This window comes from Typopeltis vanoorti, chromosome 10 (genome assembly GCF_054136105.1).
Source record: "Typopeltis vanoorti isolate ZY-2024b chromosome 10, IOZ_Tvanoo_1.0, whole genome shotgun sequence".
Lineage (NCBI taxonomy): Eukaryota > Metazoa > Arthropoda > Arachnida > Uropygi > Thelyphonidae > Typopeltis > Typopeltis vanoorti.
In genome coordinates, this window is record NC_143558.1 from 80865479 (window position 1) to 80892966 (window position 27488).

At 36.6% G+C, this 27488-nt stretch overlaps 1 protein-coding gene across 1 annotated transcript in view; it reads left to right on the forward strand.

Moving 5' to 3' along the window:
* LOC150102538 (RNA polymerase II-associated protein 1) overlaps window positions 1-27488 on the forward strand; it is a 754864-nt gene that overhangs the window by 414635 nt on the left and 312741 nt on the right. The window contains exon 21 of the mRNA XM_090399226.1: window positions 21450-21518. Coding sequence (XP_090255352.1) covers window positions 21450-21518 — 69 coding nt within the window. The remainder of the gene's footprint in view (window positions 1-21449; window positions 21519-27488) is intronic.

Here is a 27488-nt window from a genome sequence, read left to right on the forward strand (position 1 = left end):
TGGGTATTTCTCCGTATTTCTCCTAGGGAAGAAATTTCATGGAACATCCATTCCACTATGTCATGGATGTTTGTGTGAGTGTTTAGTTGGTAGATGGTTTTTTGTTGACTATTAGAGACCTAAAATGACCTGAAAAAGTAAGTGTTTGGTCTCTTATGCAGGGAGCTGGATTACTCTCAAATCAGATAGTGCATGTGATATATAGAAATAGCAAATTTTTATTAATGCCCCCCCCCCCCCCCAAAAAAAGAACAAAATGAATCTCAAGACAGAAATGTTTCAGGAAAAGTTCAAGAAAAGGATAGAATTAATAATAACGGTGGTACCTGCTAGATTATTTTTTCTCAGGACATGAACTGATCATTACTAACACCATTTTAACATAAAATTATTATTATTATTATTAAGAGAGACCTTCAGGGAGTCAGAGACTCATTGAGAGAGGCCACATACTACAAACACCAGCTATCATACTTATTCTTGAATTCATTCACACTGCTTGCACTTACAACATCCAAAGGCAATCCATTCCAACCATGCACTGCCCTCTGAGAGAAAAATCTAGCCCTCACACTGGTCTTGGCGGCCTTCATTCTCAGCTTCCAAGGATGCCCTCTCGTCCTTTCCCCCACCCTCCATAAATTGAAAAATTCCATCAATTGAAATTCTGTATGACCCATTCAGAAGTTTGTAAGTCTCAATCATATCACCCCCTCTTTCTCCTGTTGGCTAGTGTCTACAAATTCTCAATCTGTCTTCATAATCAGTATTCCACAATCCTGATATCATTATTAACACTCTCCTTTGTATTCTCTCTCTCTCTCTCCAAAATATCAGAATCACAACAGAAACCAGGAGACCAGACCTGTGCACAGTAGTTCAAGTGAGGTCTTATCAATGCCTTGTAAAGAGGCAAAATGACATTCTTATCTTTACATGTGAACGTTCATTTCAGCATTGCAAATACAACTCTTTTGAGTTGTATTTGCAATCTTTGCCACATAGCCCCTGAACTTCAACTTCTTATCTGTTAAACTACAAGATCCCTAGCCTCATCAGTTTCTTCTATCCTAATCCCACCAATATAATACAATGGATATCTAATCATGTCCAAGTGAATGACTTTACATTTACTGACATTGAACTGACACCCATTTTCCCATGCCCACAATTCCAGCCTATTCAAATCATTCTGCAAAGACTGCATATCACCAGCATTTATGATTACCCTACCTATCTTTGCATCATCAGCAAATAGCTGTATGTCGCTTGTCAAATCCTTCCCAATATCATTAATGTACAGATATAATAACAGTGGACCAAGCACTGATCTTTTTTTTTTTTTCTTGTGTAGAGGCTTAAGTGCTGTGAGGACATTATGTTAGAAGTTTAATGGATTTTTTACAACACTCAAAAAGAATTAAAATAGAATTTAATACTTCCTATATTTCGTCCTAGTCACTAGGACATCTACGGGGATTACAAAGACAATTAATGTAACATGCACACAAAAACTTACAATATTAAGCCCAACCACGTGGGTGACAAAGTCCTATCTAGGTGGAGTGCCCTCTAAGGGCAGTAGTAGGTGGCCTAGAATGTAAGGTGGGACCTCTGGTGATGACTGTTTCCCAAATCTTCGGAAGCTTAATGCAACCGTATTTGTTAAGATTTGGTTGGTTTCTGAGAGCTGCTGCTGCTTCTAAGAAAAGTCTCGCTTTCTTGAATTTGCTGTGGTGGAGCATGGTGGTTTTCTTCCATGATACTCTGTGGGTGGTGTCCAAAACATGGTCAGCCAAGCCTGAATGGCCATAGTTGTGTTTAACGATGTACGACTTGTGTTCCTCCAGGCGGATGGATGCTGATCTGCCTGTCTGTCCAAAGTACGCTAGCTTACAGGAACAGGGTACTTTGTAAACTCCAGGCAGAGAGAGAGGAGGGAGCTGATCTTTCGTAGAACGGATAAGGGTAGCCAGTTTGCGGTAGGGCTTATATGCTGTGTGTAGGTTATACTTTTTTAGTATCTTGGCTATTTTTTCCGAAGTGCCACGGATGTAGGGTATGGTGATGGCATTTTTAAATTCTTGTTGACGAGAGGGACGGGGAATGGGGGAGGAATTGATTATTTTTTTGATGCTGTGTTCGCTGTAGCCATTGGAGAGGAAAGTTCTGTGTATGTGGTTAAGCTCAGTAGTGAGGGCGGTTCCACTGGAACAAAGATTGTGGGCTCTCTTGGTAAGGGTTTTAATGATGACATATTGTTGTGAGGGGTGGTGGTGGGAGAGTTTGTGAATGTATCTGCCTGTGTGTGTGGGTTTTCTGTATACAGTGAAGGCAACTGTATCATTAGGCAGGCGCGTGACTACGGTGTCTAGGAAGGGTAAACAATTGTTCTTTTCCTTTTCCATAGTAAACTGGATTCTTGGATGTAGGCTATTGAGATGACCGAGGAAGGAGTCTGACGTGTCTGGGCCATGAGGCCAAATAGAGAACACATCATCTACATATCTTAGCCAGATAGAAGGTTTGAGTGGGGCTGAGTCTATGGCTCGTTTTTCGAAATCTTCCATATAGAAATTGGCAAGGGGGGGGTGAGAGGGGGGAGCCCATGGCAGTTCCCTCTATCTGCTTGTAGATTTTGTTATTCCAAGCGAAATACCCAGAGTTGATGGCGAAGGAAAAGAGATCTAAGATGTCAGAGGGAGAAACGTTTTCTAAGAGAGATAGAGTGTCAGTTAAGGGAATATTGGTAAACAAGGAGGAGATATCAAAGCTTACTAATATGTCTGTATTATTCAAGGTTAAATTTTCTGTGAGGACTTTAAAGTGGGTCGAGTTTTTTATATAGGAAGCTGAATTTCCGGTGAGGGGGGACAGACAGTTGGCCAGCTGTTTAGACAGTCTGTAACAAGGTGCATTGGTGGCATCTACTATAGGCCTGAGTGGGGAATTAGGTTTGTGGATTTTTGGTAAACCGTATATTCGGGGGGGGGAGCGGAAAGGTTTAAGTTTTTTCATGACGTCGGGGTGCCAGGAGGTTACTTTTTTAAGTAAGATTTTTAATTTCTTAACTTGCGTTTTTGTGGGGTCGTGTTCTAACAGGATGTAGGTAGCACGATCGCAGAGGATAATGTTCATTTTACGATTGTATTCGCTGGTATTAAGGACAACTGTGGCATTACCTTTATCCGCTCTGGTGATGACGATACTTTTTTCTTTGCGTAGTTTCTGGAGAGCCATGCGTTGGGAATAAGATAAGTTACTTTTTGGAGGCGAAGAGTGAACGAGGATGTTGGCTACGTCGAGTCTGATGTTGTTGGCTACCTCCGACGGTAAGCGACCGATCCCCCATTCGACGTTAACCATTACATCGAGCACCAGCACTTCTTTCGGGGCGACGGCAAAATTACGGCCGAGGCCAAGGGCACTGACGGCATCATCGTTGAGCCTTTTGGACGAGAGGTTTATTACTGTCTGGAGCGGTTGAATTTGTGGTTGTGGTTTGTCTTTAACCAGGTTGTTGTATTTCTTGACGTGTTTGTTTTTTATTTTCTGAAATTCTCTCTGTGCAGAAATTTCCGAAATGTCAGAGAGAATCGACCAAAGTTCAGGGTTAAGAACGGTGGAGAGCTCCCCATGTAAGGAGCCAATGGCGGCGTTCATCACTGCGAGGGCGGCACGAGTAGAGGCGATTTGCTCGCATAGTAATGCTAAGCTGGCACGTTTGTATATCCGGAGTGCTTTTTTGGAATGGAAATTGATCTTTATTTTAACACATTTTGGTATCACTCTTGTATCCCGACATCTTTTTAAAAAGGCCAGCCTATTTGGTTGTCTAGATAGTCGTAGTTTTGACTTACCGTATTGCTTGGATTTGCGTGCTAACTCTTCTCCATATATGATTAGAATTCTTGTGTAGAGGCTTAAGTGCTGTGAGGACATTATGTTGGAGGTTTAATGGATTTTTTACAACACTCAAAAAGAATAAAATAGAATTTTATTTTATTAAATTATTAAATTCTATTTTAATTCTTTTTGAGTTGTAAAAAATCCATTAAACAAATGCAGAAGACCAATTTGAATTAGAAACACTATTTTTGATGAACTGCTCTATCATAAGCAATTTCTCATAAGGTTCATTCCATAGACCTGCTACCATCTTGGTCACTTGCCTCCTGATCCTCTCTACCACCACCCCATCACCAAGAAACCCCTGGTGCCCAGATCTGCATACAGTAATCAAGATAGGGTCTTATCAAGGCTCGATAAAGAGGAACAATAACCTGCTTGTCTCTGTTCGTCAAAGTATTCTTCAGTAACCAAGTGATCTGATGAGCTGATTTAGCCACTTTTGCTATGTACCCCCAAATTTCAATTCCCTATCCACCAACACTCCCAAATCTGTGGCATCTTCAATTTCCTGGAGTACGGTTCTTCCACCAATGTAGTATACTGATGCTAATCTTTTCACCCCAAAATGCATAACGTTACACTTTGCCACATTAAATCGACATCCACTCTCTTTAGCCCAGTCTGCCAATCTATCTAAATCATCCTGCAAAATTTTGTGTATTCACTATTGCTCTACCCAACTTTGCATCATTGCCAAATAAATGAACAGTTCCTCTCATATCCTTTCCTATATCATTAATGAATAAATTAAATAGCAATGGTCCAAGAACAGAACCCTGCGGCACACCACTGGTCACAGGCCTTCTTTTAGACTCTACTCCTGAATAAACTACTCTCTGATATCTCTCCATCAACCATCCTCCTATCCATCTCATCAACCTTATATCCATCCCCATGTGGTATCCTGTCAAAGGCCTTAGCAAAGTCCGGCAGTATCACTGTAAACCATTACCCTTATCCAATTCACCCGTCACTGTATTATAAAGTGCGAGCAAGTTACCGAGGCATGATCTATCCTTCGCAAAACCATGCTGTCCCCCATACAGTATCCCATTTCTCTATATATTCCTGTATTTTGCTCTTGACTAATTTCTCCAATACCTTGACAGCAACTCCTGATATGCTGATTGGTCAGTAATTTGCAACAGCCATCTTGAAGCCTCCTTTATGCAATGGAACTATTTTCCCCTCTTTCTATCCCCTTCTCGGGACTAACCCAGAGCTGAGATTTAAATTAAACAGTATGGTCAAGGGCACTGACAATTCTTCCGCTTCACATAAGAAGACTGAAGCTGGTATACTATCCAATCCCATGGATGTATTCACATTAAGGTACTGTAATATACTGTTCACCTCAATTTCTGTATAAGCTATTGGTTCCCTCATTCCTGCAATATCACCACCTGGATGATATACTCCTGCACATTGTCCGCTTAGTAATTCTACTATTTTGACTGATTCAGTTACCTCCCTACCATCGGCATTCCTTTAAATCATTCTGCCATATACATTTTTTTTTTTACTTGGCATATTGAAAGAACTGTTTGGGATTCTCATTAGCTTGCATTGCTAATTTCCTTTCATAATCTGGTTTTGCTTTTCTTACCACACTAGTTACCCTTCTGGCCTGTGCTTTGTACTGTTCGTGTGCCTGCATGTCACCTTTCTCCTTAAATTCCCTCCAGAATTGTTTCTTTTTATTTATTTATTTTATTTATTTATTTTATTTTTTATTTTTTATTATTTTTTTGCAGCTCAAACTTAATGGTGCTATTCATTCATTTAACTCCCACTTGATTTACTCTCTGGACTTTAGGTATGCAGTCAGCCATTACCTCCTGTTGAAAGTTTATTTTTCACTTGGTTAGACTATAATAAATTTAGTTTAATCCTTTATCCAAGTGCGAGCAAACAAAGTTTGCGCCTGAAAATATCTTCAGGACTGGGGTAAGGTAGTGCAACTCGTAGCAAAGGTGGACCAAGCTGACATTACTCCTATCTCAGTATCTCGCATAATGTAAAACACATCTCCTTGCAGATATGTATAATGTTATGCATTAAGGGAAGGGCCACTACCCAGTCTGTTTCGACCTTTATTGAGGTCTCTATAATGGATGCAGTTCATCGGCTATCATCAATAACACCCCCCCTCCCATTCTTTTCTCTCTGTCTTTCCTGAACACACTATAACCTTTACATTCTATCCCACTAACTATATCATCTTCTGTTAGCCATATCTCACTAATGCCAATAACCTGTGGCCAGGAAGAGCCAGCCAATGCCAAAAATTCCTGCTCCTTGTTCCTAATACTCCTGGCATTAGTGTACATAAAGTGCAAACGCTCCCTAGTCCCACCCCTATCTTGATGCCTTATCCAGGGTGTCCCAAAATTCATGCAAGATTTAAATTTAGCGCCATTTGTGCGGTAAAGTATTGTCAATGAGAAAAAAAAGACAGCATGACAGCTGACAGTTCAGGGTTATTAAAAATGGAGCGCTACATGAAAGAACAACGCATTTTCATTGTTGAGCAATATTTTAAAAATAATGAAGGTTTGGCAGCTACAGTTCGCAATTTTCCTACAAAATATGGTCGGAATAGTGATTTAACTTCATCAACTGTGAAAAGATTAATTAAAAAATTCAAGGAAACTGGATCAATTAGTGATCTTATATACACTCTTGCCGTCCTTCAACAAGTTGTTCAAGAGAAAACATCGAAGCAGTTTGTGAGAGTGTTGCTGAGAGTCCAGGAACATCAATTCGGCAGCGTGGTCTTGAATTGGGCATTTCGAGAAGCTCTCTACAGCGTATTCTCACGAAAGATTTGCATCTTTATGCTTACAAAGTTCAGTTGACTCAAGAACTGAAGCCTACTGACCACACACAGTGAAGAGAGTTTGTTGAATGGATTATGGAACAACAACATGTGGATGCTTATTTTTCGAACAAAATCATCTTCAGTGATGAGGCTCATTTTCATCTTGATGGCTTCGTTAATCGACAAAATCGTCGCATTTGGAGTTCAGAAAATCCAAGAGTGATTGTTGAGAAACAAATGCATCTGCAACATGTCACTGTTTGGTGCAGATTTTGGGCTGGAGGCATCATCTGTCCATTCTTCTTCGAAAATGCGGCTGGTAAGGCAATAACAGTTAATGGTGCTCGCTATCGCAACATGATAATCCATTTTTTTGTGCCTAAATTGCAAGATATGGATGTAGATGACATGTGGTTTCAACAAGACGGTGCCACATGCCATACAACCCGAGAAACGATTCAATTACTGCATGAGTCATTTCCTGGTTGTGTAATTTCTCATTTTGGTGATCAGAATTGGCCTCCCAGATCATGTGACTTAACGCCATTGGACTTTTTTCTTTGGGTTTTTTTGAAGCCTAAAGTTTATGCCAACAAGCCCACGATCACCCATGCCTTGAAGGAGGAAATTGAGCACTGTATCAACAAAATTCAGCCACATTTATGCAAAACGGTCATGGAAAATTTTGACAAAAGAGTGCTTATGTGCCAGCAAAGCCGTGGAGGCCATTTACCTGATATGCTATTCCATGCATAACCCTATACTGTATACTTTATAAATCAATAAGAAATTACAATTTTTAATTAAAAACCTGTGTTTTCTATCAAAATTACTTCTTGCATGAATTTTGGGACACCCTTTACTAACAATCCCATTCTGGTTTGTTATCCTTTGTACTAACTCAGGCATATTATACACATTCTTACACTCTGTCTCACTGATGTCTGCATATCCACTTAGCAGCTTCCTTCTTTTCCCCAAAGCTCTAGTTTCCCTGATTCTGCACATCCACTTTCACTTCATTCAGCAACAATTTTTCCAGTCTCCGAACACCAAATCCATTCAGATGCAAACCATCCTTGTATAAGTCCTTTCGCCTGTCAAACTCACTCCACTCATCCACAAACTTCATACCACTCCTCCTGCGTAACCTGTGCATATAGTCATTCGCAATTATGGCCCTCCTTCTCAACTCTACTCTGTCATACTGCAGCAACAGGCTCACTATCTTAACTCTCTCGCTCTTTTCTTTTGCTACCTCTAGTAATTCTTTCAAGTTCTCTCTCTCTCATAGCAAACTTTTCACCTTTTAAATCATTTATTCCGGCCACTACAATCATTTCTTTCACTCTATGCTTCTGTTCTCTAATAGCCTCACATTATTAATTTTAGCACCAGGAAAGCATGATTTTGTCAAACTCTCATCTATTACACCTTTTACTACTGAATTACCATATAACACTTGCTCCTTAATTTTTCTTTCACTCCCAATCATTTTCTCATTTTTTTTATCTTGTACTTGCTTCTTTTTGTTAGCTGATCCATTCGGTAGACATTTTTGTAATCGCTCCAGCTGCTGCTTTGCCCTATGTATCACTCCATGCAATCAAGCTATCTCCCTCATTGCAGCTAATTCTTCATTTCTTTTTATATCAGTCAAACCATTCTCTCGCTCTGGACTTTTACTCTCACTTTCAACTGTATCACTTTTAAACTCACTCTCAATGCTATCTGGCATTACATCACATTTTTAAAAAACTTCGTCTGAACAGGGAACACATAACTAAAAAAGCACAAATGTCAGAAAATGTGACTCACTGAAAAGAATGGCTGTTATATTTTTTTGAAATAAGTAACATTTCAGAGCTGAGAGTATCTTTATGTATATTATAGTCATTCCTTGACTTATGACTATTCATACTTATGATGGTCATCCTATTAGCATTCTCACAGAATCCTACCTTACTCCTCCAACCATATTATGTTGCTGTCTTCAAAGGAAATTATTTAAGAAATGCTTTTGCTCAGACTGTTGATACTACCTGAGGGTGAGAAAAACCTTAGAGAATTTTGAAGGAAATAGATCTTTCAGATGCAGCATGGAGGGCAGTGATCATTCTGTGTGTGTGTGTGAATGGTATTTGGAAGATGTTTGCTGAAAACATGTGTTCCTATACTTACAGGATTCGACAAAGGCAAAAGCTTACAAGAGTTGAGGTTGGAGGTTAACATTGAAGACATTAGAGCATTTGTTGGAAACCGTGGAAAAAGAGCTCTCAAATGAAGATCTTATAGAGCTAGAAATAAAAATCACGAAATCAGAACAAAAAGGGGAGGACAAGCTCCCAAAAAAGTTTACCTGAAAAGATTGGTAGGGACATTTGCCTCTAAAATTGATCCCAACATGGAGAGATTCAGCAAAATAGACATAATGAGGTAAGCTGCAGTTGCTCGCTATAGAGAAGATTTATGCAGAAAAGGAAAGCCATGCAGACTAAGTTGGACCTAACGTGCGAATGTTTGAAGCTTACTACTGCTGTGAGTCATCCTCTGAAGATGAGCATAGACTTTCCTCAGTCGTGTATCTAGTGAACCATCCTCAGAATTTTTTTTTTTAAATAACGAAACCTGTGGTGTGATCATAATTAAAAGAAACACACGTATTAACCACAGTGAAAATTATTTAATTGTAAATATTTCATCCTAAGTATCTTAGGACATCATCAGTACAATAATTTAAAACAATCATAGGAACAACATACAGTTAGGGCGCATGATTACAGTAGAATCTCGATAAACGTGCGTAACATGTTACAAAAAAAAAAAAATATTATTTAACACAATTTTGTATGACAATTTCCCATACTTTAGGAATAGTAAGAACGTCATTATGGTTTAAGTTTAGTCTGTGTAGTAGGGCTTCAGAACTTTCTTTGTATAAACGTTCACGATTATATAAAGATCTATGTAAAAGTTTAGACTTTTCCAAATGGATCCTATGGTTTGGGTTTTCAATTCCGTGTTGAGAGAGGCCAGATTTTTGTGATTTAAAAAGACGAATGTGGTTTTGATGTTTCGAGATGCGTTTCTGAACAGACCTACCTGTCTGTCCAAAGTAAGACTCTTTGCATGAGCATGGAATTTCATAAACACCAAGCAACATCAAAGGTGAGAGTTTGTCCTTAGGAGAAGGTAACAAGTTGTAAATTTGGTTTAAGAAGTGGCAAAATTGTATTTCTTCATAATTTTAGAAAGATGTTCGGAGATGCCTTTGACGTAAGGTATGGGAATCCTATGGACTTCTTCCTGTCTGGTTTGATGTGTGGAGAAGTGACTGATGATTTTTTGAGTTGTTTTCGGATTATATCCATATTAGGATGGCTGTATTTTTGATTACTTCTAATTCCTGGTTTAAAGATTCTTCAGCGGAGCAGAATTTGTGTGCTCTGGAAACTAGTGATTTAATAATGCCAGATTTCTGAGATGGAAGACCAGACAGGAAGAAGTCCATAGGATTCTCATACCTTACGTCAAAGGCATCTTCGAACGTCTTTCTAAAATTATGAAGAAATACAATTTTGCCACTTCTTACAAACCTATCAACCAAATTTACAACTTGTTACCTTCTCCTAAGGACAAACTCTCACCTTTGATGTTGCCTGGCATTTATGAAATTCCATTCTCATGCAAATTGTCTTGCTTTGGACAGGCAGGTAGGTCTGTTCAGAAATGCATCTCGAAACCTCAAGACCACATTCATCTTTTTAAATCGCAAAAATCTGGCCTCTCTGAACACGGAATTGAAAATCCAAACCATAGGATCCATTTGAAAAAGTCTAAACTTTTACATAGATCTTTATATAATCATGAACGTTTATACAAAGAAAGTTCTGAAGCCCTACTACACAGACCAAACTTAAACCGCAACAACGTTCTTACTATTCCTAAAGTATGGGAAATTGTCATACAAAATTGGGTTAAATAATTTTTTTATTATTTTTTTTTTTGTAACATGTTATGCACGTTTATTGAGATCTATTGTAATCATGTGCCCTAACTGTATGTTGTTCCTATGATTGTTTTAAATTATTGTACTGATGATGTGTCCTAAGATACTTAGGATGAAATATTTACAATTAAATAATTTTCACTGTGGTTAATACGTGTGTTTCTTTTAATTATCCTCAGAATTCTTTGTTGCATTTCCAGAGTTTGAAGGATTTGTTGTTGATTACTTAGGTTCTCCTACCACTTCTGATAAACTATCCAATTAATAAGTAACATCTTGGAAAAATTACTCTTGCTCCATATGTTTCCAGTGATATTTTACTGGTAAGTGCAGAAAAGCACTTGAAACTTACTATGTTATATTATTATTATGGTATACTGATGTATGCAGAATTTTTTTATTTTAATTTATATATTGTATTATTTCACTATAAACAAAGAGTAAAATCAGTTTAAAATATAACAAAACTGGCCTACATATTCTAGTAGGCATGTTAATTGTTAACACATCTTTATAGTTCATATAGTAATTTTGGACTTTTGACTTGTTTGCTCATGATGCAAAACTGGGGAGGACAATAGGTAATAAAGGTGATGTTGATTTCCTGTAGGACGTATGAAATAAATTATCTGTGTTGGTGATATATAGTGGCTGTCAAAGTAATATTGCAAAATATAAGGTTATGCACTTCAGGATGAAAGGATTACGTACTTTGTATCATATTGACAGTACTGGATTGCAGGAAATTGATCAGGCTAAAGATTTTTTAGATGATTGTGGACAGAGTTCAAGTTCAAAAGGGAATATTGCAAAAGTTGACAAAATACCTCCAATGAATACTGTATGTTGAAAAACCACAGTAACAAGTAAAGATATGGAGTTATTAATCCCCTTTATAAGGCTATGATTTGGCCACATCATGACTGCTTTGCACACAGATTTAGTCACCTCAGTTTCTTTGGGGATCAGATAGTGATGAGGAACAGAGACAAGCAACCAAACCAGTGACTTGTGTGTGCGGGATGCAGAGTTTAGGTGAAAGATAGAAGAGAAGGACATGGCAGAAACTTATAAGTTACTGAAGGGATTTTATAAGATTGACAGAAAATAAGTTTTTCAATGCGTGAATAATGGAGACCTAGGGGTCACCCCTGGAAGTTGTATAAGGGTGTGCAGACTAGCTTTTTTGGTTGGAGAATGGTGAATGAGTAGAATAAATTGCCAGAATAAGGTGTGATAGATATTATGCTAATGATGCTTAGCATAATCTCCTCCAGTGAGTCTTTTGACTCCAAGAGATACCTGTATAATAATAATATATAAAAAAAAACATACATAGGCTACTTGGGCATGATTTTTAGTGAAGATGGTAAATTAAATATGGAAATAGACAACAGAATCAACAAAGCTGGTATGGTAGGAAGTCAATTGAATAAATTTATTTGGAATAAGAGAGAAATTAGTCAAAATCAGGGGCAGCTTGTGCATAAGCACTGCAGAACTGCAGCACTCCCAATTTTTCTCTATATAAATATATTTATTAATTTTTTTATATTTGCTTGTAATATTTAATTTTATCATCAAGAATCTTATACAATTCTCTTATTTTGTATAAAAAAATAATAAAATCCATCTTGTAGCACTTAGGAGGGTGAAGGATGCTAGCAGCACTGTGTTTACCACAGTACATATTGCTAGGCGCTCAAGAATATGCACGTCATAGTGAGATGCGAGTTATTAGCATAATGCTGCACTGTTGTTTATATGCAGTTTGCACCAGTAGCAGAGTGTTCGTAGTGCTTATTGTGTTTATTCTGTCTCTTTAAATATTTGGACATTACAATTAAAGGATTTAATTGTAATGTCCAAAAATTGTAAATCCATTCCTTTAATTACAAAGGAATGGATTTTATTTTTAAATAATTTTGAATTATACTGAACTGTATAATTTTATCGATAATAAACAATATTTTTTCATGAAACAAAACAAGAATATATTTTATTTTTAAGTAATTTTGAATTATACCAGATTTTTTAATTTTATTGATAATTAACAATATTTTTTCATGTTTATTTTTTTTTTTTTAATTTTTACCATAATTTTCATATATAATCCAAACACATACACACTGTACTTACAGTGTGTATGTATATTTCGAAAGTTGCAGCACCCCCAAGACAGTGTTCAAAGCAATTTTAACTTATGGATCTGAAAGCTTGGTTAGAAGTAAGACACTTGACCAAAGACTAGAGACCGCAGATATGAGAGTCATGAGAAAGATTAGGGGCATTAACAGATGGCATCAATTAAGAAAGAACTTGACATTGTCAGCATCCAGGAATGTTTTAGCAGAGCTAATCTCACTAATTTCAGAGCTAATCTAAAAAAACATTCTCTGCTAGGTTCGCAGGAAAAAAAAGACCCAGAAGAAGACTAAGATATAGGTGGATTGGTATAGTAAAAAGTGCCTTAGAAGATAGAAATATAAGATCTGATAATGTTGTAGTCTTGACAGGTAACAGACTGATTTGGAGGAAAATTGTAGATAGGAAGTTAGTAATGATGTAAATTTTTCATGCAGTACTATCATATCCTGTACACCCCTTGAGGGTACATTGTGCAGGAATTTGATGATGGTGATGGAAAAAACATATCACTTCTGCATTGATTTATAGTTAATACATGACAGTTATGTTTGTTTTGAAAAAAGTAACATTTCAGACCCAAAAGCAGCTGATATATACAGTCATTCCTAAACTTACATCTGTTCAAGTTATGTCCTTTCGAAGATATGTCTGTGATCCCATAAGGGAATAAATTTTTGGCTATGCTTTCAAACAAGACGCAAGCGAGTGTAAGGTAAAGCATGCACAGTGGCAACAGTGTTTTTCAGCAGCAACCTCCCTAGGTAGCCGGTACGTGTCTTCAACAGTTCCTCTGTTGATTTTGTGTTTGAGAAATGGATTATTTGTGTATTTATCGTTAAATATTTCGCAATGTTTTGTGCAACATGGCCCCCACATGCACAGTCAAAAAAAATCGTGAAGAATCACACAAAAAGAGGTGAGCAATTGATCTTGAAATGAAGTTGCAAGTTATAAAGTGACATGAAGCTGGTAAGCCCGTCATTGTAATTGCACATGACTTCAGATGATCTCATTCTATAGTGATGACCATTTTGAAAAATAAGGATAAAATTGTAGAGGCTGTAAACGGATCTGCTTCCATTAAATCGACGAAGTGACGAAGCAACGACAAGGTGATATGGAAAAGCTACTTGCATCATGGATAGAGGACCTGAACCAAAAGCACATACCCCTTCACACTGTGATCATAACCGTTAAGGCACTAAGTCTCTTCAACATGTTGAAGGAGAAAGCAGAATCCGAATATGTCTGTGAATTCGATTCTTCTTCTGGTTGGTTCATGAGATTCAAATAGCACTTTGTACTTCATAATGTGAAAATGTATGGGAATCTGCAAGTGCTGAGAAGGCTGCCAAGGAGTTTATGGAAAGTTTGGATAAAATTAATATGGAGGAAAATTATTTGCCACAGCAAATACTTAATATGGATGAGGAAGATTTGGGTGATTATTCTCATGTTTTATGGTGGCAGTAACACACAGTACAGTTTTATAATAATGGTTTAAAAATTAAAATGACAGTATATTTATTACGGTTAAGTCCCTAACCCTTATAACTCTGTTGATTTAATGTATCGACTTATGTCCGACTCAACTTACGTTCTGCCAGATGGAACGGAACCCGAATGTAAGTCGAGGGATCATTGTGTGTGTGTGTGTGTGTATTTGGTAATACACCACTGACCTTCCAGAGTCTAGCTCCTCCGGTGGGAGAGCTAAACCCAGCAACATTAAGGTTAAGCTTGACTCAGGTCTCATTAGTGGAGAACCTATATTGACATCTCCCACTGGTGACACCTCAATAAAGGTGTCACTCCTAGAAGTTGAATAAGAGTGTGGTTAGTAAGGATGTGCAGGCTATATTTTATGCTTGGAGAATGGTGAGTGAGTGGAATTAAACAAAACAATGATAGATGCAACGCAAGTAGTAAATGACTCAGCATCGAAATATTACTTACTCTTTTCAGTGAGTTATAGATGTTTCACATTTTATGCTTTCTAATTTCTGTACATATTAACACTGATGTTGCTGTCAGAAAAGAGCAGCAAAACCTGTAAGTATTATAATAGTTTAAATAAATGTGATGAGAATATTCTTGGTGTCTTGGTATATGATTAGTCTTCATGTTAAAGTTTCAGATGGAATTTATCCATAATGATTGCATTTTTTTTTGTTCACTAAGCCGATTTGCATATATATTTCTTTGTCACTAACCCACCATTTTCCTCAGTCCATAGCATCATCCAACTAAATATCTCATCTTGTCTATCCTTTGCCTCACGCCATACTGCTTCAAAACAACTGCCACAATCTCCCTCCTCCCCATCTCTCAGGCATGTATACCTTGTATAATTTAAAATTACCTGACTATCATGAATGGCACTCCCCTCCCTCCCTTCTTGCATTTCTCATCCTGACAAACAAAAATTATACTTTTCAATTTTATTCCCATGAGGATATCATACTCATGCAACCACATTTCACTTATCTCATCAATTTTTGAGTGAATTAACCAACAGTTTTGTCTTCCTTATTTTGGATACCCCTGGCATTTCAAAATAAATACATCACTTTTATTTACATTTGTTTTTGGGTCTATAATCCATTCGTTGAATGAATTTCTGAAATGTCAAAACTCATTCCTTATTACTTATTAATATAATATTATTTAATTATATTAATTTATAATTTAACAATTTATATTATAAATTAATTAAATTATTAATATATAATATTAATAATTTAATTAATATTATTAGTAATAATTTAAATAAATGGTTTGTTACTAAAATGACTTGTTGTTGAGAGTATGATTGTGATGTGTGTTTGTTGAAATATTAAATAAAAGAAGCTAGAGAGTGATGGTCTACAGAAAGCGTGATGTGTTAATGAATTGCAATAATTTGAATAAAAGTCGGGGGTGGGAAGTGAAGATAATACCTGACAAAAGGCAGTGATGGGTGCAAGACTGAGAACGACGGCCAGAAAAGTCAGCATAAGAATATGAGTGCAGAGAATGTGATTATGAATATGGAAATGATTCAAAGAGGAAAACCAAGCATAAAAATGAAAGTGAGCCTGACTGATGAAGAAAAACTGGTGTGACTATGAGAAAGAAAGCTTGACTACTTATTTGCAAATGCTAGACGTATCAGAAATAAGAGAGATGAAATGATTGCTTTCATTGAGTTTATTTCCCAAAAGTAGTTTAAATAATTGAAACATGGTTGAATAAGAATGATGATATCTTGTTGGAAATAGAAAGCAAAGAATATGATAATTATAATGAAGATCCAAAGGCTTCAATTCGGCAACATGAACATATTTAAGTTAAGGGATATTATCCCATATTTTGGCTCTTCATTATAATTAGTAATTTAATAGGACACCTCTTGGCAATTCTCATAGAAGGGATGTAAGTTCTGTTCGATACAAACTTGGTATTAACTAGGTCTACCTACTCACTGATGAGACCTGAAAAAAGGTCGAAACCGGTTTAGGTAGTGACCTCTCATAATGTTGAACAATAATACAGCTCCTAGAAGTTAGTTCACATTATGGGTAAATATCAAGAATAGTGATCAGAGCTTGCTCCACCCTTTCTATTAGTTGCCTCAGCTTGCAATACCTTCAAGGATCAGTTGCTGCACTATCCAGGTATTTGCTTATGCTTGGAATCGCCGAACTTTATATAGTTTCTATATTTGGCTAAGAAACTATATGGGATAATATCCCTTAACTTAAAAAAGAATATGGTGTTTTTTTGTGAGAGAGGGGAAATGCTGAATGGTGTTAGTGGGGAAAAATATGTCCACACAAGGTTGAGATATTGAGGGGGGGGGGGGGCAGTGATTTTGAAGCTGTATGTAACATACTAAATACTATTACTGTAAAAGAAAATCTATGGAAAAAACTTAAAAAAGTCACCTAGTAACACACATTTACAAACCTTATACAAAAACACAAGAAATAAACTAACAACAAAAATTTGTAGGGCAAAAGGATACTACTACTTCCAAAAATTCATGGAATATAACAACAACATTAAGCAAACATGGGCTGCACTCAACGAATTAGTAACTCGAAAAAAGGAAACTTCAGCACAAGATTTTATTGCAAAAAGCTTCGGTCAGGACACAAACCAAGAGAAACTAGCGGACTCAACCATGCTTTCACAAACAATATCACACAACTAAAAAAAGACAAACTACCAACAATCAACAAAACACTACCAACACAAAGTCAACAACAAACAATGTATTTTCCACCCATAACAAAACAGGAACTGAAAGAAGCAATCCTACAACTAAAACCAAAGACCACTCCAGGAATAGACAAAATAAGACTCACAGACCTTATAACACACTTTGAACAAATAAATCCAATACTTTTGAAACTCATGAACATAATATTCGACAACACAGGCATTATTCCCCAACAACTAAAAATTGCAGTAATTACGCCAATATACAAACACGGCAAAAGAAACGATACTCAGAACTACAGATGAATAGCTACACTACCAGTCATCTCAAAAATTCTAGAAAAAATAACACACACCAGACTACAGAGCTATTTACAGAAGTACAACATCATCTCCCAAAACCAATACAGCTTTCAGAAAACAAAAAGCACCATTACTTTCTTAGAAGACATCGCCAACACAATAAACAAAGCTCTTGACAAAAACAAGTACGCCGTCCTTATACTGCTGGACCTAACCAAAGCATTTGACACACTTGAACATGACATACTACTCGCCGAACTATACTCAATAGTTATAAGAGGAACACTGCATACATGGTTCAAGAACTACCTCTCAAACAGGCCACAAGTAACAAAAATAGGTACATGCCACAGTCGGAGTATACAAATAAAACCCGGTGTACCTCAAGGTGCCATATTATCACCCACTCTATTCAACATATACATTAACAATGTTCATAACATATCCATAAAAAGTCAAATATTTCAATACGCAGATGACACTGCACTACTAGCAATCCACACAGACAACATTAATACAACTCTCTGCAAAGCACAACAAGACCTAAATGAAATCACAACATACTTCCACCAAAACGCATTTCTAATCAACGGCACCAAAATAGAGATGTTGATAATACGCAACCCAAGAATCATATGTCCCGCATCACTATCAATACATTGTCACACATACCGCTGCATTAAAAACAAAAATACCTGCCAATGTTCCTGCCAATATGAGAACTTCTCTGTGGAAGGGATATATGTGTGGAACTACAATGCTGGCGATTGTGAAAAGCTAAGGAGACAACTAGGCGCTATCATGAAAAGGAGATAAATGCTGCTTTGCCATTAATCAAGAGCTATTTAACATCAGCAGTGTGTGAGTATATTCCAAAGATGAAAAAGCTAAATATGGTAGAAGCTTAAATGGATGAATGAAGAGATTATGTGAAATTTGGAAGAAGAAGGCACTGTGAAGGCAACATAAGTTCAATGTTGACTCCACAGTTGTATGAAGAGTACAAAGAAGGCCAGGAAGGTTGATTAGGCAGCAAAAATGCAGTATGAGAAGAAATTACCAATCAAGATTAAAAAAAAAAATCAAGAAAAATCATTGTGAGTTCTTTCAATATGTGGCAAGTTAAAAATAAATAAATAAATAAAAGACTATGGAAGAATGCTGCCAGTTGATGACACTGGCAGATTGGTAACCAATGCAAAGGATATAGCTTAAATATTCAACGAGCAGTTTAATCAGTGTATTTCATCCTCATGAAGAAGACAACATGAGAAGCTAGAGTGTAGAGGGTATGGTGAAGGGAAGGACTGATAGTGAATGAGCAAGAGGTGTATGAGGAATTAAGTAAACTTGATGTTGATTAAAGCAGTAGGACTTTACAATATATCGCTGATTGTCTTGAAGGAATTCTCTAAGCAATTAATGATGCCTTGGCACACCTGTTTAACATGAGTCTTGCAACAGAGAGAGAGTACCAAAGGAATGGAAATTGGGAAAAATTGTTCCTCCTTCACAAAGTGGGTGGGATGGGGGGAATAAGACTGAAGCTACAAATTGTTGGCCAATGTGTGTAATTGGAGTTTGTTATTAAGGTGTTAGAGAAGCTGGCGATGACTGTGATAATGGGCTGATAATAGCAGTATTCTTTATGATGGTCAGCATGGGTTTGTTATTGGGAGAGGTCATGCTTTATCAATCTGCTTACATGTTACAACAAGGTGAGAAATTCAGCGGATAAAGTAGATGCATATACAGTGGTATACCTGGATTTTCAAAGACCTTTGATAACTGCCACGTGATGAACTGGAAACTAAATTAACACAGGATTAGATAACAGACTAGTGAGTTGGATAGCTGATTGGCTGTCAGATAGGTATAAACAGATTGTGTATCGAGGAGTAATATCTCAAAAGAGGAAGGTCATTAGTGGAGTGCTACGGGGATCAGCTTTGATACCATTATTGTTTAACTTGCACTTTAATGACATTGGGGGGGGGGGGGGATTTTGAAGGAGGTGGAAGAGATGAGAAATGTGGGGTGATGGTGTACAGAGACATTGCTAAAATTGTAAGAACATCACAACAGATTATGGCGATAATGAGGAGGATTGACATGTAAAAGCATAAAGGTTATGGTTATCTTGTATAAGGCTTTGATTGGGCAACATGGATGAGTGTGCAGATTTGAAGAGGTTCCAAAGGAAGTTTATTAAGTCAGTGTCAGATGTGGGATGTTAGATATGAGGAGAATTGAAGGAATGGAAGTTTCAGAACCTAGTGAATAGGAGAAGGGGAGAGGATGTGATCGAAATGTATAAGTTAGTGAGGGGTTATTTCCAGATTAATGCAGAATAGATTTTTCATAGAGGGAGACAAGGTAGAACAAGAGGCCATCTCTGGAAACTGTATAAGGAGGAGTGAGAAGCAGGTTGTTTGAATGGAGAATAATTGGTGAGTGGAATGCATCACTTGAAAGTGTAGTAGTAGTGAGTGCAGAAACTGTGAATAGGTTTAAGGCATGGTTTGATAATCTGTTTTGAATGAGAGAGTATGGACTTCCTCCAATGAGTCCTTTGACTTCATGGAGGTCAGATGTTAATAATTATAATAATTATGGTGTTTGCAATCAAGTGATCAAAGATATCCTTTGTCTTGCAAAATTTTACAAATTATGGTTCTGATTTAGGTTTGAGGCTAGTATCATGAAAGGTCAGTTTGTTTAGTGCTGTAAAATAGGTGATTTTTATCTGTTCTATTCCTCTTACTTTCTTTCTTTTTGAATAATTAATCTCTTGTAGTATATTACTGCTGATTTTTGTGTATTGTATTGGATATATTTCATAATATATTTATTGAGATATTGCATAAGATATTGTAAAATGGCACCAGAAATGCTTAAGAACAATAGCATAGCAAACTAAAAGAAAAAAAGGAATGCTAACCTGAATAGTAAAGTTGGGAACAAGAAGGCCTTTCTCCATTGAACAAAAGCATTCCAATATTAAAACAAATGATATTGAAAATGAATTATTTTTTGAAATGTCGAGAGACTGAAATAACTCATTATAAACAAAGGCAAAACAAAAATAACTTATAATAAATACCTTTACGAATGGAACACCATTAAATTGATATAATAACCTCCTATGTTTACCTAAGACAAAAAAATGATCTTGCTGTAGAGGGTGACTGGTTGGATATCCTTTGGAAAACCCTATGAAGCACTCAAGGGAAACATCCCAATCTGCCTTAAAGGAAAAATATTCGACAGTTGTATACTTCCATTCATGACATATGGAAGTGAAACATGACTTTAAAAAATTTAAGGATTACCCAGAGGAAAATGGAAAGATCATTATTCAGTATTACGATTCTAAATGAAAAGCACAATACTTGGTCAGAGCTCAGACTTAGTGTGAGAGAGACATTTTAACTGCTATTAAAAGATCCAAAAGGCAATGGGCAGTTCATATTACTTCTTGTAGTATAATGGTATCCTAGAGATGGCAAAAAGAACTGCTGAAAGACCAAAGAGGCAGTGGGAGGATGAAATTAAAGAGATGGCAAGAACTCAGTGGTGCAGGAAGGCTCAAGATAGGAATGAATGGAAGACTTTGGGGAAGGCTTTCATCATGCAGTGGACAGAAAATGGCTGATGATGATTAGACAGATGACACAAGATTTACAAAAAAAGGTGAAAGGTGAAAAAAGGTGAATGGAAGACTTTGGGGAAGGCTTTCATCATGCAGTGGACAGAAAATGGCTGATGATGATTAGACAGATGACACAAGATTTACAAAAAAAGGTGAAACGTTTGGAAATGAAAAAGAAGGGCAAAAAACTTGAGCAGCAAAAGGAGAGGGAGTATGCACTGAAGCAAGCAAGATATTGAGTAATATTATTGAGAAAAAATTAGAAACAAGCAAAACTAAAACTTCTGAAAATTCTTCTTTTTTTTAAAGAATTATAAATGTATTTATTAAATAATTATATTAAATTATTATGAATAATAAAAATAATGCAATCTCTAATTATTCATTAATAAATTTTGCAGTCAGGTCTCATTCTACTTGGAAGTTGCATGGAATTTATTTCTACTTACTATAAAAAAATGGCTATTCAAGTAAGGTTACTCTTTTTTTTCCCCTTTTTTTAATTTGCTATGATTATACAGTTACTGTAATTTTTCATTGATAACAGCATCCATTGTTTTCGATATTTTATCTAAGTAGCTTCAGTTATGTTAATGTTGAATTCTTTGTAGAGAAAGTGTTTTGAAATAAATTAAAATTAATTAATTTAATGAATATATATATATATATATATATATACACACTAGGGGGCTCCGCTCCCTGACGCCTATGTCCCCCCCGAGTTCCGGACTGGTAGGCCGGTTCTCCTTGCATTTTGATGACTCGAATTTTGAAGACACAACACTCAGGGTAGCCCCTGAGTTTCAAAACATTTCAAATAACTTGACAAAAAACGTTACAAAAAAAAAGGGTTATCATTTTATATTATAGAGTAGATATATACAGAGTCCATCAAAACAATGTATACACACTTCAACAAAAGAAAAACCTCTATAAAAATTGTAATACTAAATTTATAAGACAACAAGGGATGAATACAAGTTACCTTTAACTTCAACAATTACATAAGGTGCTGAAAGTGGTTACCATTAGCATCCAGACCAGTGATGGCCCATACATTATAGCATACATTATAGCACACTATAGACACTTTATTGCACCCCCAAGGAAAAAATGAAAAAATTAAATTTTGTTTGTGTTTATAAATAATAACAATGCTTACAACATTATATAAATGCAATATAACCTGTTAAAGGTTACAGCTTATGTTTCGACAGTGATTGAATAGTTAATAATTGGAATTGTTCAATTCCAATTATTTACTATTCAATTATGAAGCTTTAGATTATGAAATGGATACACTGCGATCTAATGCAGAGTCAGAATTATCACATTCAACCAATCGCAGCCAGAATCGCCGATATTCGTTTGCGCTTCTCATTGCACGTAACTAGGTGAATCTGACACTGCTCTTTGGGCAGTGTGTGCTTGCGTGCGTTATTCTTTATCGGTCCGTGTTCATGGTGAGGATAAACTATTTTTTGTAAATCTTATTTTATTCTGTTAAAATAACATATAATTATTTATTTATTATAGATACAGGGCTGAATTATGACGAGTGTCACTGTTGAAAATATAAAAAGAATTATATTTTTTCAATTATCGTTGCACGAAACAAATACATTGCGATCTAATGCAGTGTGAGAATGATTGCAATTGCAGCTAGACTCACCGATATTCGTTTATGCTTGACACTGCTCGTTTGGGTAGTGTATTCGATGCTTGAGTTTGTGTATTGATGCGCATTATTTCTGTGAGGTATGAAACTTTTATTATTGGTGTTTGTAAGTGGTGAGAGTGAAATATTTTTAATAAAACAATTTTTTAACATGTAAATTTATTTATTAATAAATTGGTTACTGATTAGGAAAAAAATAATTTTTTAAACATTTTATTTTGTATATTCAGCACCCCCACTTAAAATTTTCACTGGCCACCATTGATTCAGACACTTATTATTATGTGAACTGCTGCTTGGGCAATGTTGGCCAAAGTGTCCAGTGGGATTACTGCACATGCTGTTTCAATTTCTTTCCAAAGGGCCACCAGTGTAGCCGGTTTTCTGTGATACACTACATGAGCTATGCAAAGATATCTTGATGTAAAATCAGTTCTAAAATAAGGGTGCACACTACCATCATTCTTATTCTTCATCTATATGGATCATATTATGAAAGAAAATGGAATTAAGCTTGGAATCAAAATCAAGGATGTTAATCTCATTTAGAGTCCCCCATAGGTAGAAGTCCAAGGGTGTTAAATCAGGAGAACTTGGGGGGGGGGGGACTCGACTGCACCTCTTCATCCTATCCATTGTCCCTGAAGATTGGTGATAGTGTGGTGGTTCGCCTTGTTGGAATAGAAATTGATCATTCCCATGAAGTGCATGAATGGCAGATAAAATGGATGATGTAGCATGTCTAGGTTCACTTGACCAGTAACAGTACCTTCAAAGAAGAATGGTTGTATTAAATCCCTAGATGACAATCCACACTAGATATTGAGCTCCAGTAAATTGACTGCCCTGTCCACATGAACATCTGGATTTTCTTGAGCCCAGTAAACACAATTATGCCGATTCACTGTTCCATTAAACTTAAATTGTTCTATATCAGACCAAACCATCTTCTTCACAAACTCCTCAGCCTTATTTACCATGTGTTGAAACCACAACAATATTGCATTCTTCAATCAGGATCGTCTTCATGCATATAATAATCTTAGGATGTAAATTTTCCATTTAGCTGCTTTAAGAATGCACCATATGCTTGCGCTGCTACGTCCTGTCTCACTTACAGTGTAATAGACTTCTCTGGCATTTTTAAAGAAATTTAAAAAATATGCTTATGTACTAATGTATTATATATACAGGGTGTTCGGGATAAATTTGACAGTTTCGTAAGGAAAAAGAAAATCTTCTTTGTATCTATTAAATTTAATGAATTGACAAAAACACATTACAGGCAGAGTTAATTACAATAATATCAACAAGATTTACTCAAAATAACCACCATTAGCATCGATCACAGCTTCAATTCTGCTTCGGAACCTCGAACAAGCTGATGCTACAGTCTCCCTGGGAAGGGCCGCAAAAACTGTTTAAATTTTATCCATTAACTGGGCTTTTGTATTACTGGAAGTGCGATTGGTGTCTTTTTCAACTTCGCCCCATACAAAATAATCCATGGGGTTAAGGTCTGGGGAGTTTGGAGGCCAAACATTTGGACTGGTGAAGTCGTAGAAATTTTCAGACAACCATTTTTGACTTTTCACAGAGGTGTGGCAAGGGGCCGAATCCTGCTGCCATACATACGGCCTACCATTGGCTACCCTTGTTATCCAGGGCTTGACTACAGTTAGCAACTCCACGAACAAAGCCCGAATTCCAATGCCAGGGTTCTTCAACACCTGTTCCTGCAGATTTGCGAGGAATTCTGCTGTACGAACGCAATCAGATCGTCTGCTAGGGATCTTTCTTCTTGCTACATCCTCGTAGTCACCATTGCAAGTCTCTAGTTCATGCCTGATTGATTTTACTGTATTCAGGGAGCATTGGGCAGCAGTCGTAATATCCTTATTTTGATGGCGGGCACGAATCATCATGATACAAGTTATTCTCTTCCATGATTCAGGTGGGTTCCAGCTATCCATCGTTTCTGACATCTTGTATATGAATGAAGAAGGGTCCAAACTTTTAAATGAAGAGAAGTGTGTGTTAATACATGTAACTTACGGAAAAATATAATTAATTATAAATATGTCAAATTTATCCCGAACACCCTGTATATATATATATATATATATGTATATATGTTAAAGATACCAAGGTATTTTAAACTTGGTTTTACTCCATTTCCCAAGTAAGCAAACAGACAAGTAGCTTAGTATCTTTAACATTTATTACACCATAGGTAAAATACTTTCTACATATATATATATATATATATATATATATATATAAAGAATCCATCAAAAAAATGTATACACACTTTAACAGATGTCATCTGTGGACGTTTTTCGAAGTTAGATCGAATTATGGTAGAATGTGTAGTATGATGTTCTCTCAAACAACATCGTTACTCACATGAATACTAGCATCAACACATGATCAGTAGGACAGTCAAACAAAATAGCCAAGGTATGATTGTCGTTCAAGGAATGCAAGATCATTTTATAGTGGTATTTCAAATTTGAGCAAGTTGTTGAAGTTCAACGACAATGGAGGTGTGAGTTTCCAACACGCCTGACAATTGCACGTATTCGTGATAAGTTTGAGACCCATGGTACCATATGTGATGTGCACAAGGGAAGATCTGGGAGGCCCAGCACAGCAACAAGTTCTGCTTCCTTCGCTATGGTGTTGATGTTAGTATTCATGTGAATAACGACATCTTTTGAGAGAACGTCATACTACACATTGCTACCGTAATTTGATCCAACTTCGAAAAAAGTCCATAGGTGGCATCTGTTAAAGTTTGTATATTTTTTTTTTGATGGACTCTGTCTATCCTGTCCTGTGTCAAAGATTGAATGACTAGAACCGAGAGAAATGAAAGCAAATTTATTAGACACAACTTGTATCAGAGCCTTCGTGAGGCGCACATTAAAAAAAAAGAAATAACCAGTAGAAACAAGGGATGATCTGGGAGTTATGGAGGGAATAACTGCAAACATCACAGAAAATTAGTGCATATATATTTCGACTTTGAAATCTGCTCATTCAAAATTGTTCCCTCATTGGCTTGATTGTTGGACGTATAGCATCTCGTGAATGCCAGTATTTGACCACAGCACAGTGACTGTCTGAAAGGTTGTAACTCAGGTTGTTGTTGAGATGTAGGGGGGTTGAGAATGATTTCCTTTGATTCTATTATCTTCCTTCCTACTTCATCATGTCAACGGAATATGTTATTAGACTTGTCCCATAGGTCCGTATGGCTAGGGTTTTCTTCATTAGAATTGGCCGCGAATAGAACATGATTAGACAAAGCACTGGATTGCGTTCTCTTGTAAGTGACATCTCTCTTGTTTTGCTCTTCAATGCGTAACTCGATTGACTTCTCTCTTTGGCCAAAGTAAGGTATGTCACAGTTGCACCAGATCTGGTAAACACCAAGATATTTAAGATTATGATGTCTAGGTTTCAGATGGCTCACAAGGGAGTGGATTTTAGGAAGAGGAGTAAATAAAGTTCTTATGTTGTATTTTCTAAGAACCTTGACTAATTTGGGTGAGACAGAGCTTATGTATGGAATAGAAATATTACCTTTTACACTAATGGTTTCTTCATTACAGCGACCGGGAGGATTAAATAGGAATTTTTCAGTAGTTTTTTGAGAATAGCCATTTAGTTGATTGTCAGATATCTCCACAGTTCTATCTCATCATCAAGAAGAGAGCGAGCACGATGTCCTAGAGTAGAAATGATTCCAAACTTCTGAGGAGGATAATGATGGGAATGACTGTGGAGATATCTGTTAGTGTGTGTGTGGGTTTTCTGTAAACTAAGATTTTAAGTTTTTCTGAGGAACGGGTCAGTTTGGCATCCAAAAAAGGAAGAGAACCATTAGCATCATACTCAGCTGTAAATTTTATGTTTTGGTGTTGACTATTTAGATGTTCAAGGAAGTTCAGGAGAGAATCACAGCCATTGCTCCAAATCACGAAAATGTCATCAATATATCTTTTCCAAATTCTTGGTTTTAAAGGATAGGAAGAGATGGCTTTAACTTCCTGATCTTCTAGATAGATGTTAGCAAGCACAGGAGACAACGGATTACCCATTGCAAGACCATGATTCTGTTTATAGATGGTATTCTGAGTTGATACCATGATCTTTTTAGATAATTTAACCTTGAGTAGAACAAGAACTTCGTCTGTAGGAACATTGGTGAATAAGGAGACTATGTCAAAGCTTGCCATGATTTCATCTTCCTTAATAATGATATATGATACAAAATCCACAGAATTTTTAATAAAGGATGATGACTTACCGGAAAAACATTTGAGAGATTTTGCTAGATATTTGGAAAGGTTGTGTGTTGGATAGTCGATTCCTTCTATGATAGGTCGAAGTGGGGTATTTGCCTTGTAAATTTTAGGAAGTCCATATAATCGTGGTATAAGTGGATGGAGAGAACGAAAAGAAAGGCAAATGTTTTGAGGTAGTTCTCAGTAAATTGTTGGTTCGGTTGTGGAGTTCACAAGTGGGATGTCTCTCTCTCTCTCTCTCAAGGATCGAGTAAGTGTCACTCTGCAACAATTCCATCATCTTATTTTGATATTCATCAATGTTAAGAACAACTATGGCGTTGCCTTTATCTGCGAAATATTAGGTTTCAATTTATTGTCATTTTGAATTTTGGCAGCTTAGAAAAAGCCCTCAGAAACTGGGCCGAAACTGGCCATAAAATTTTAAGACAAAGCATTCCCAGGGTCGA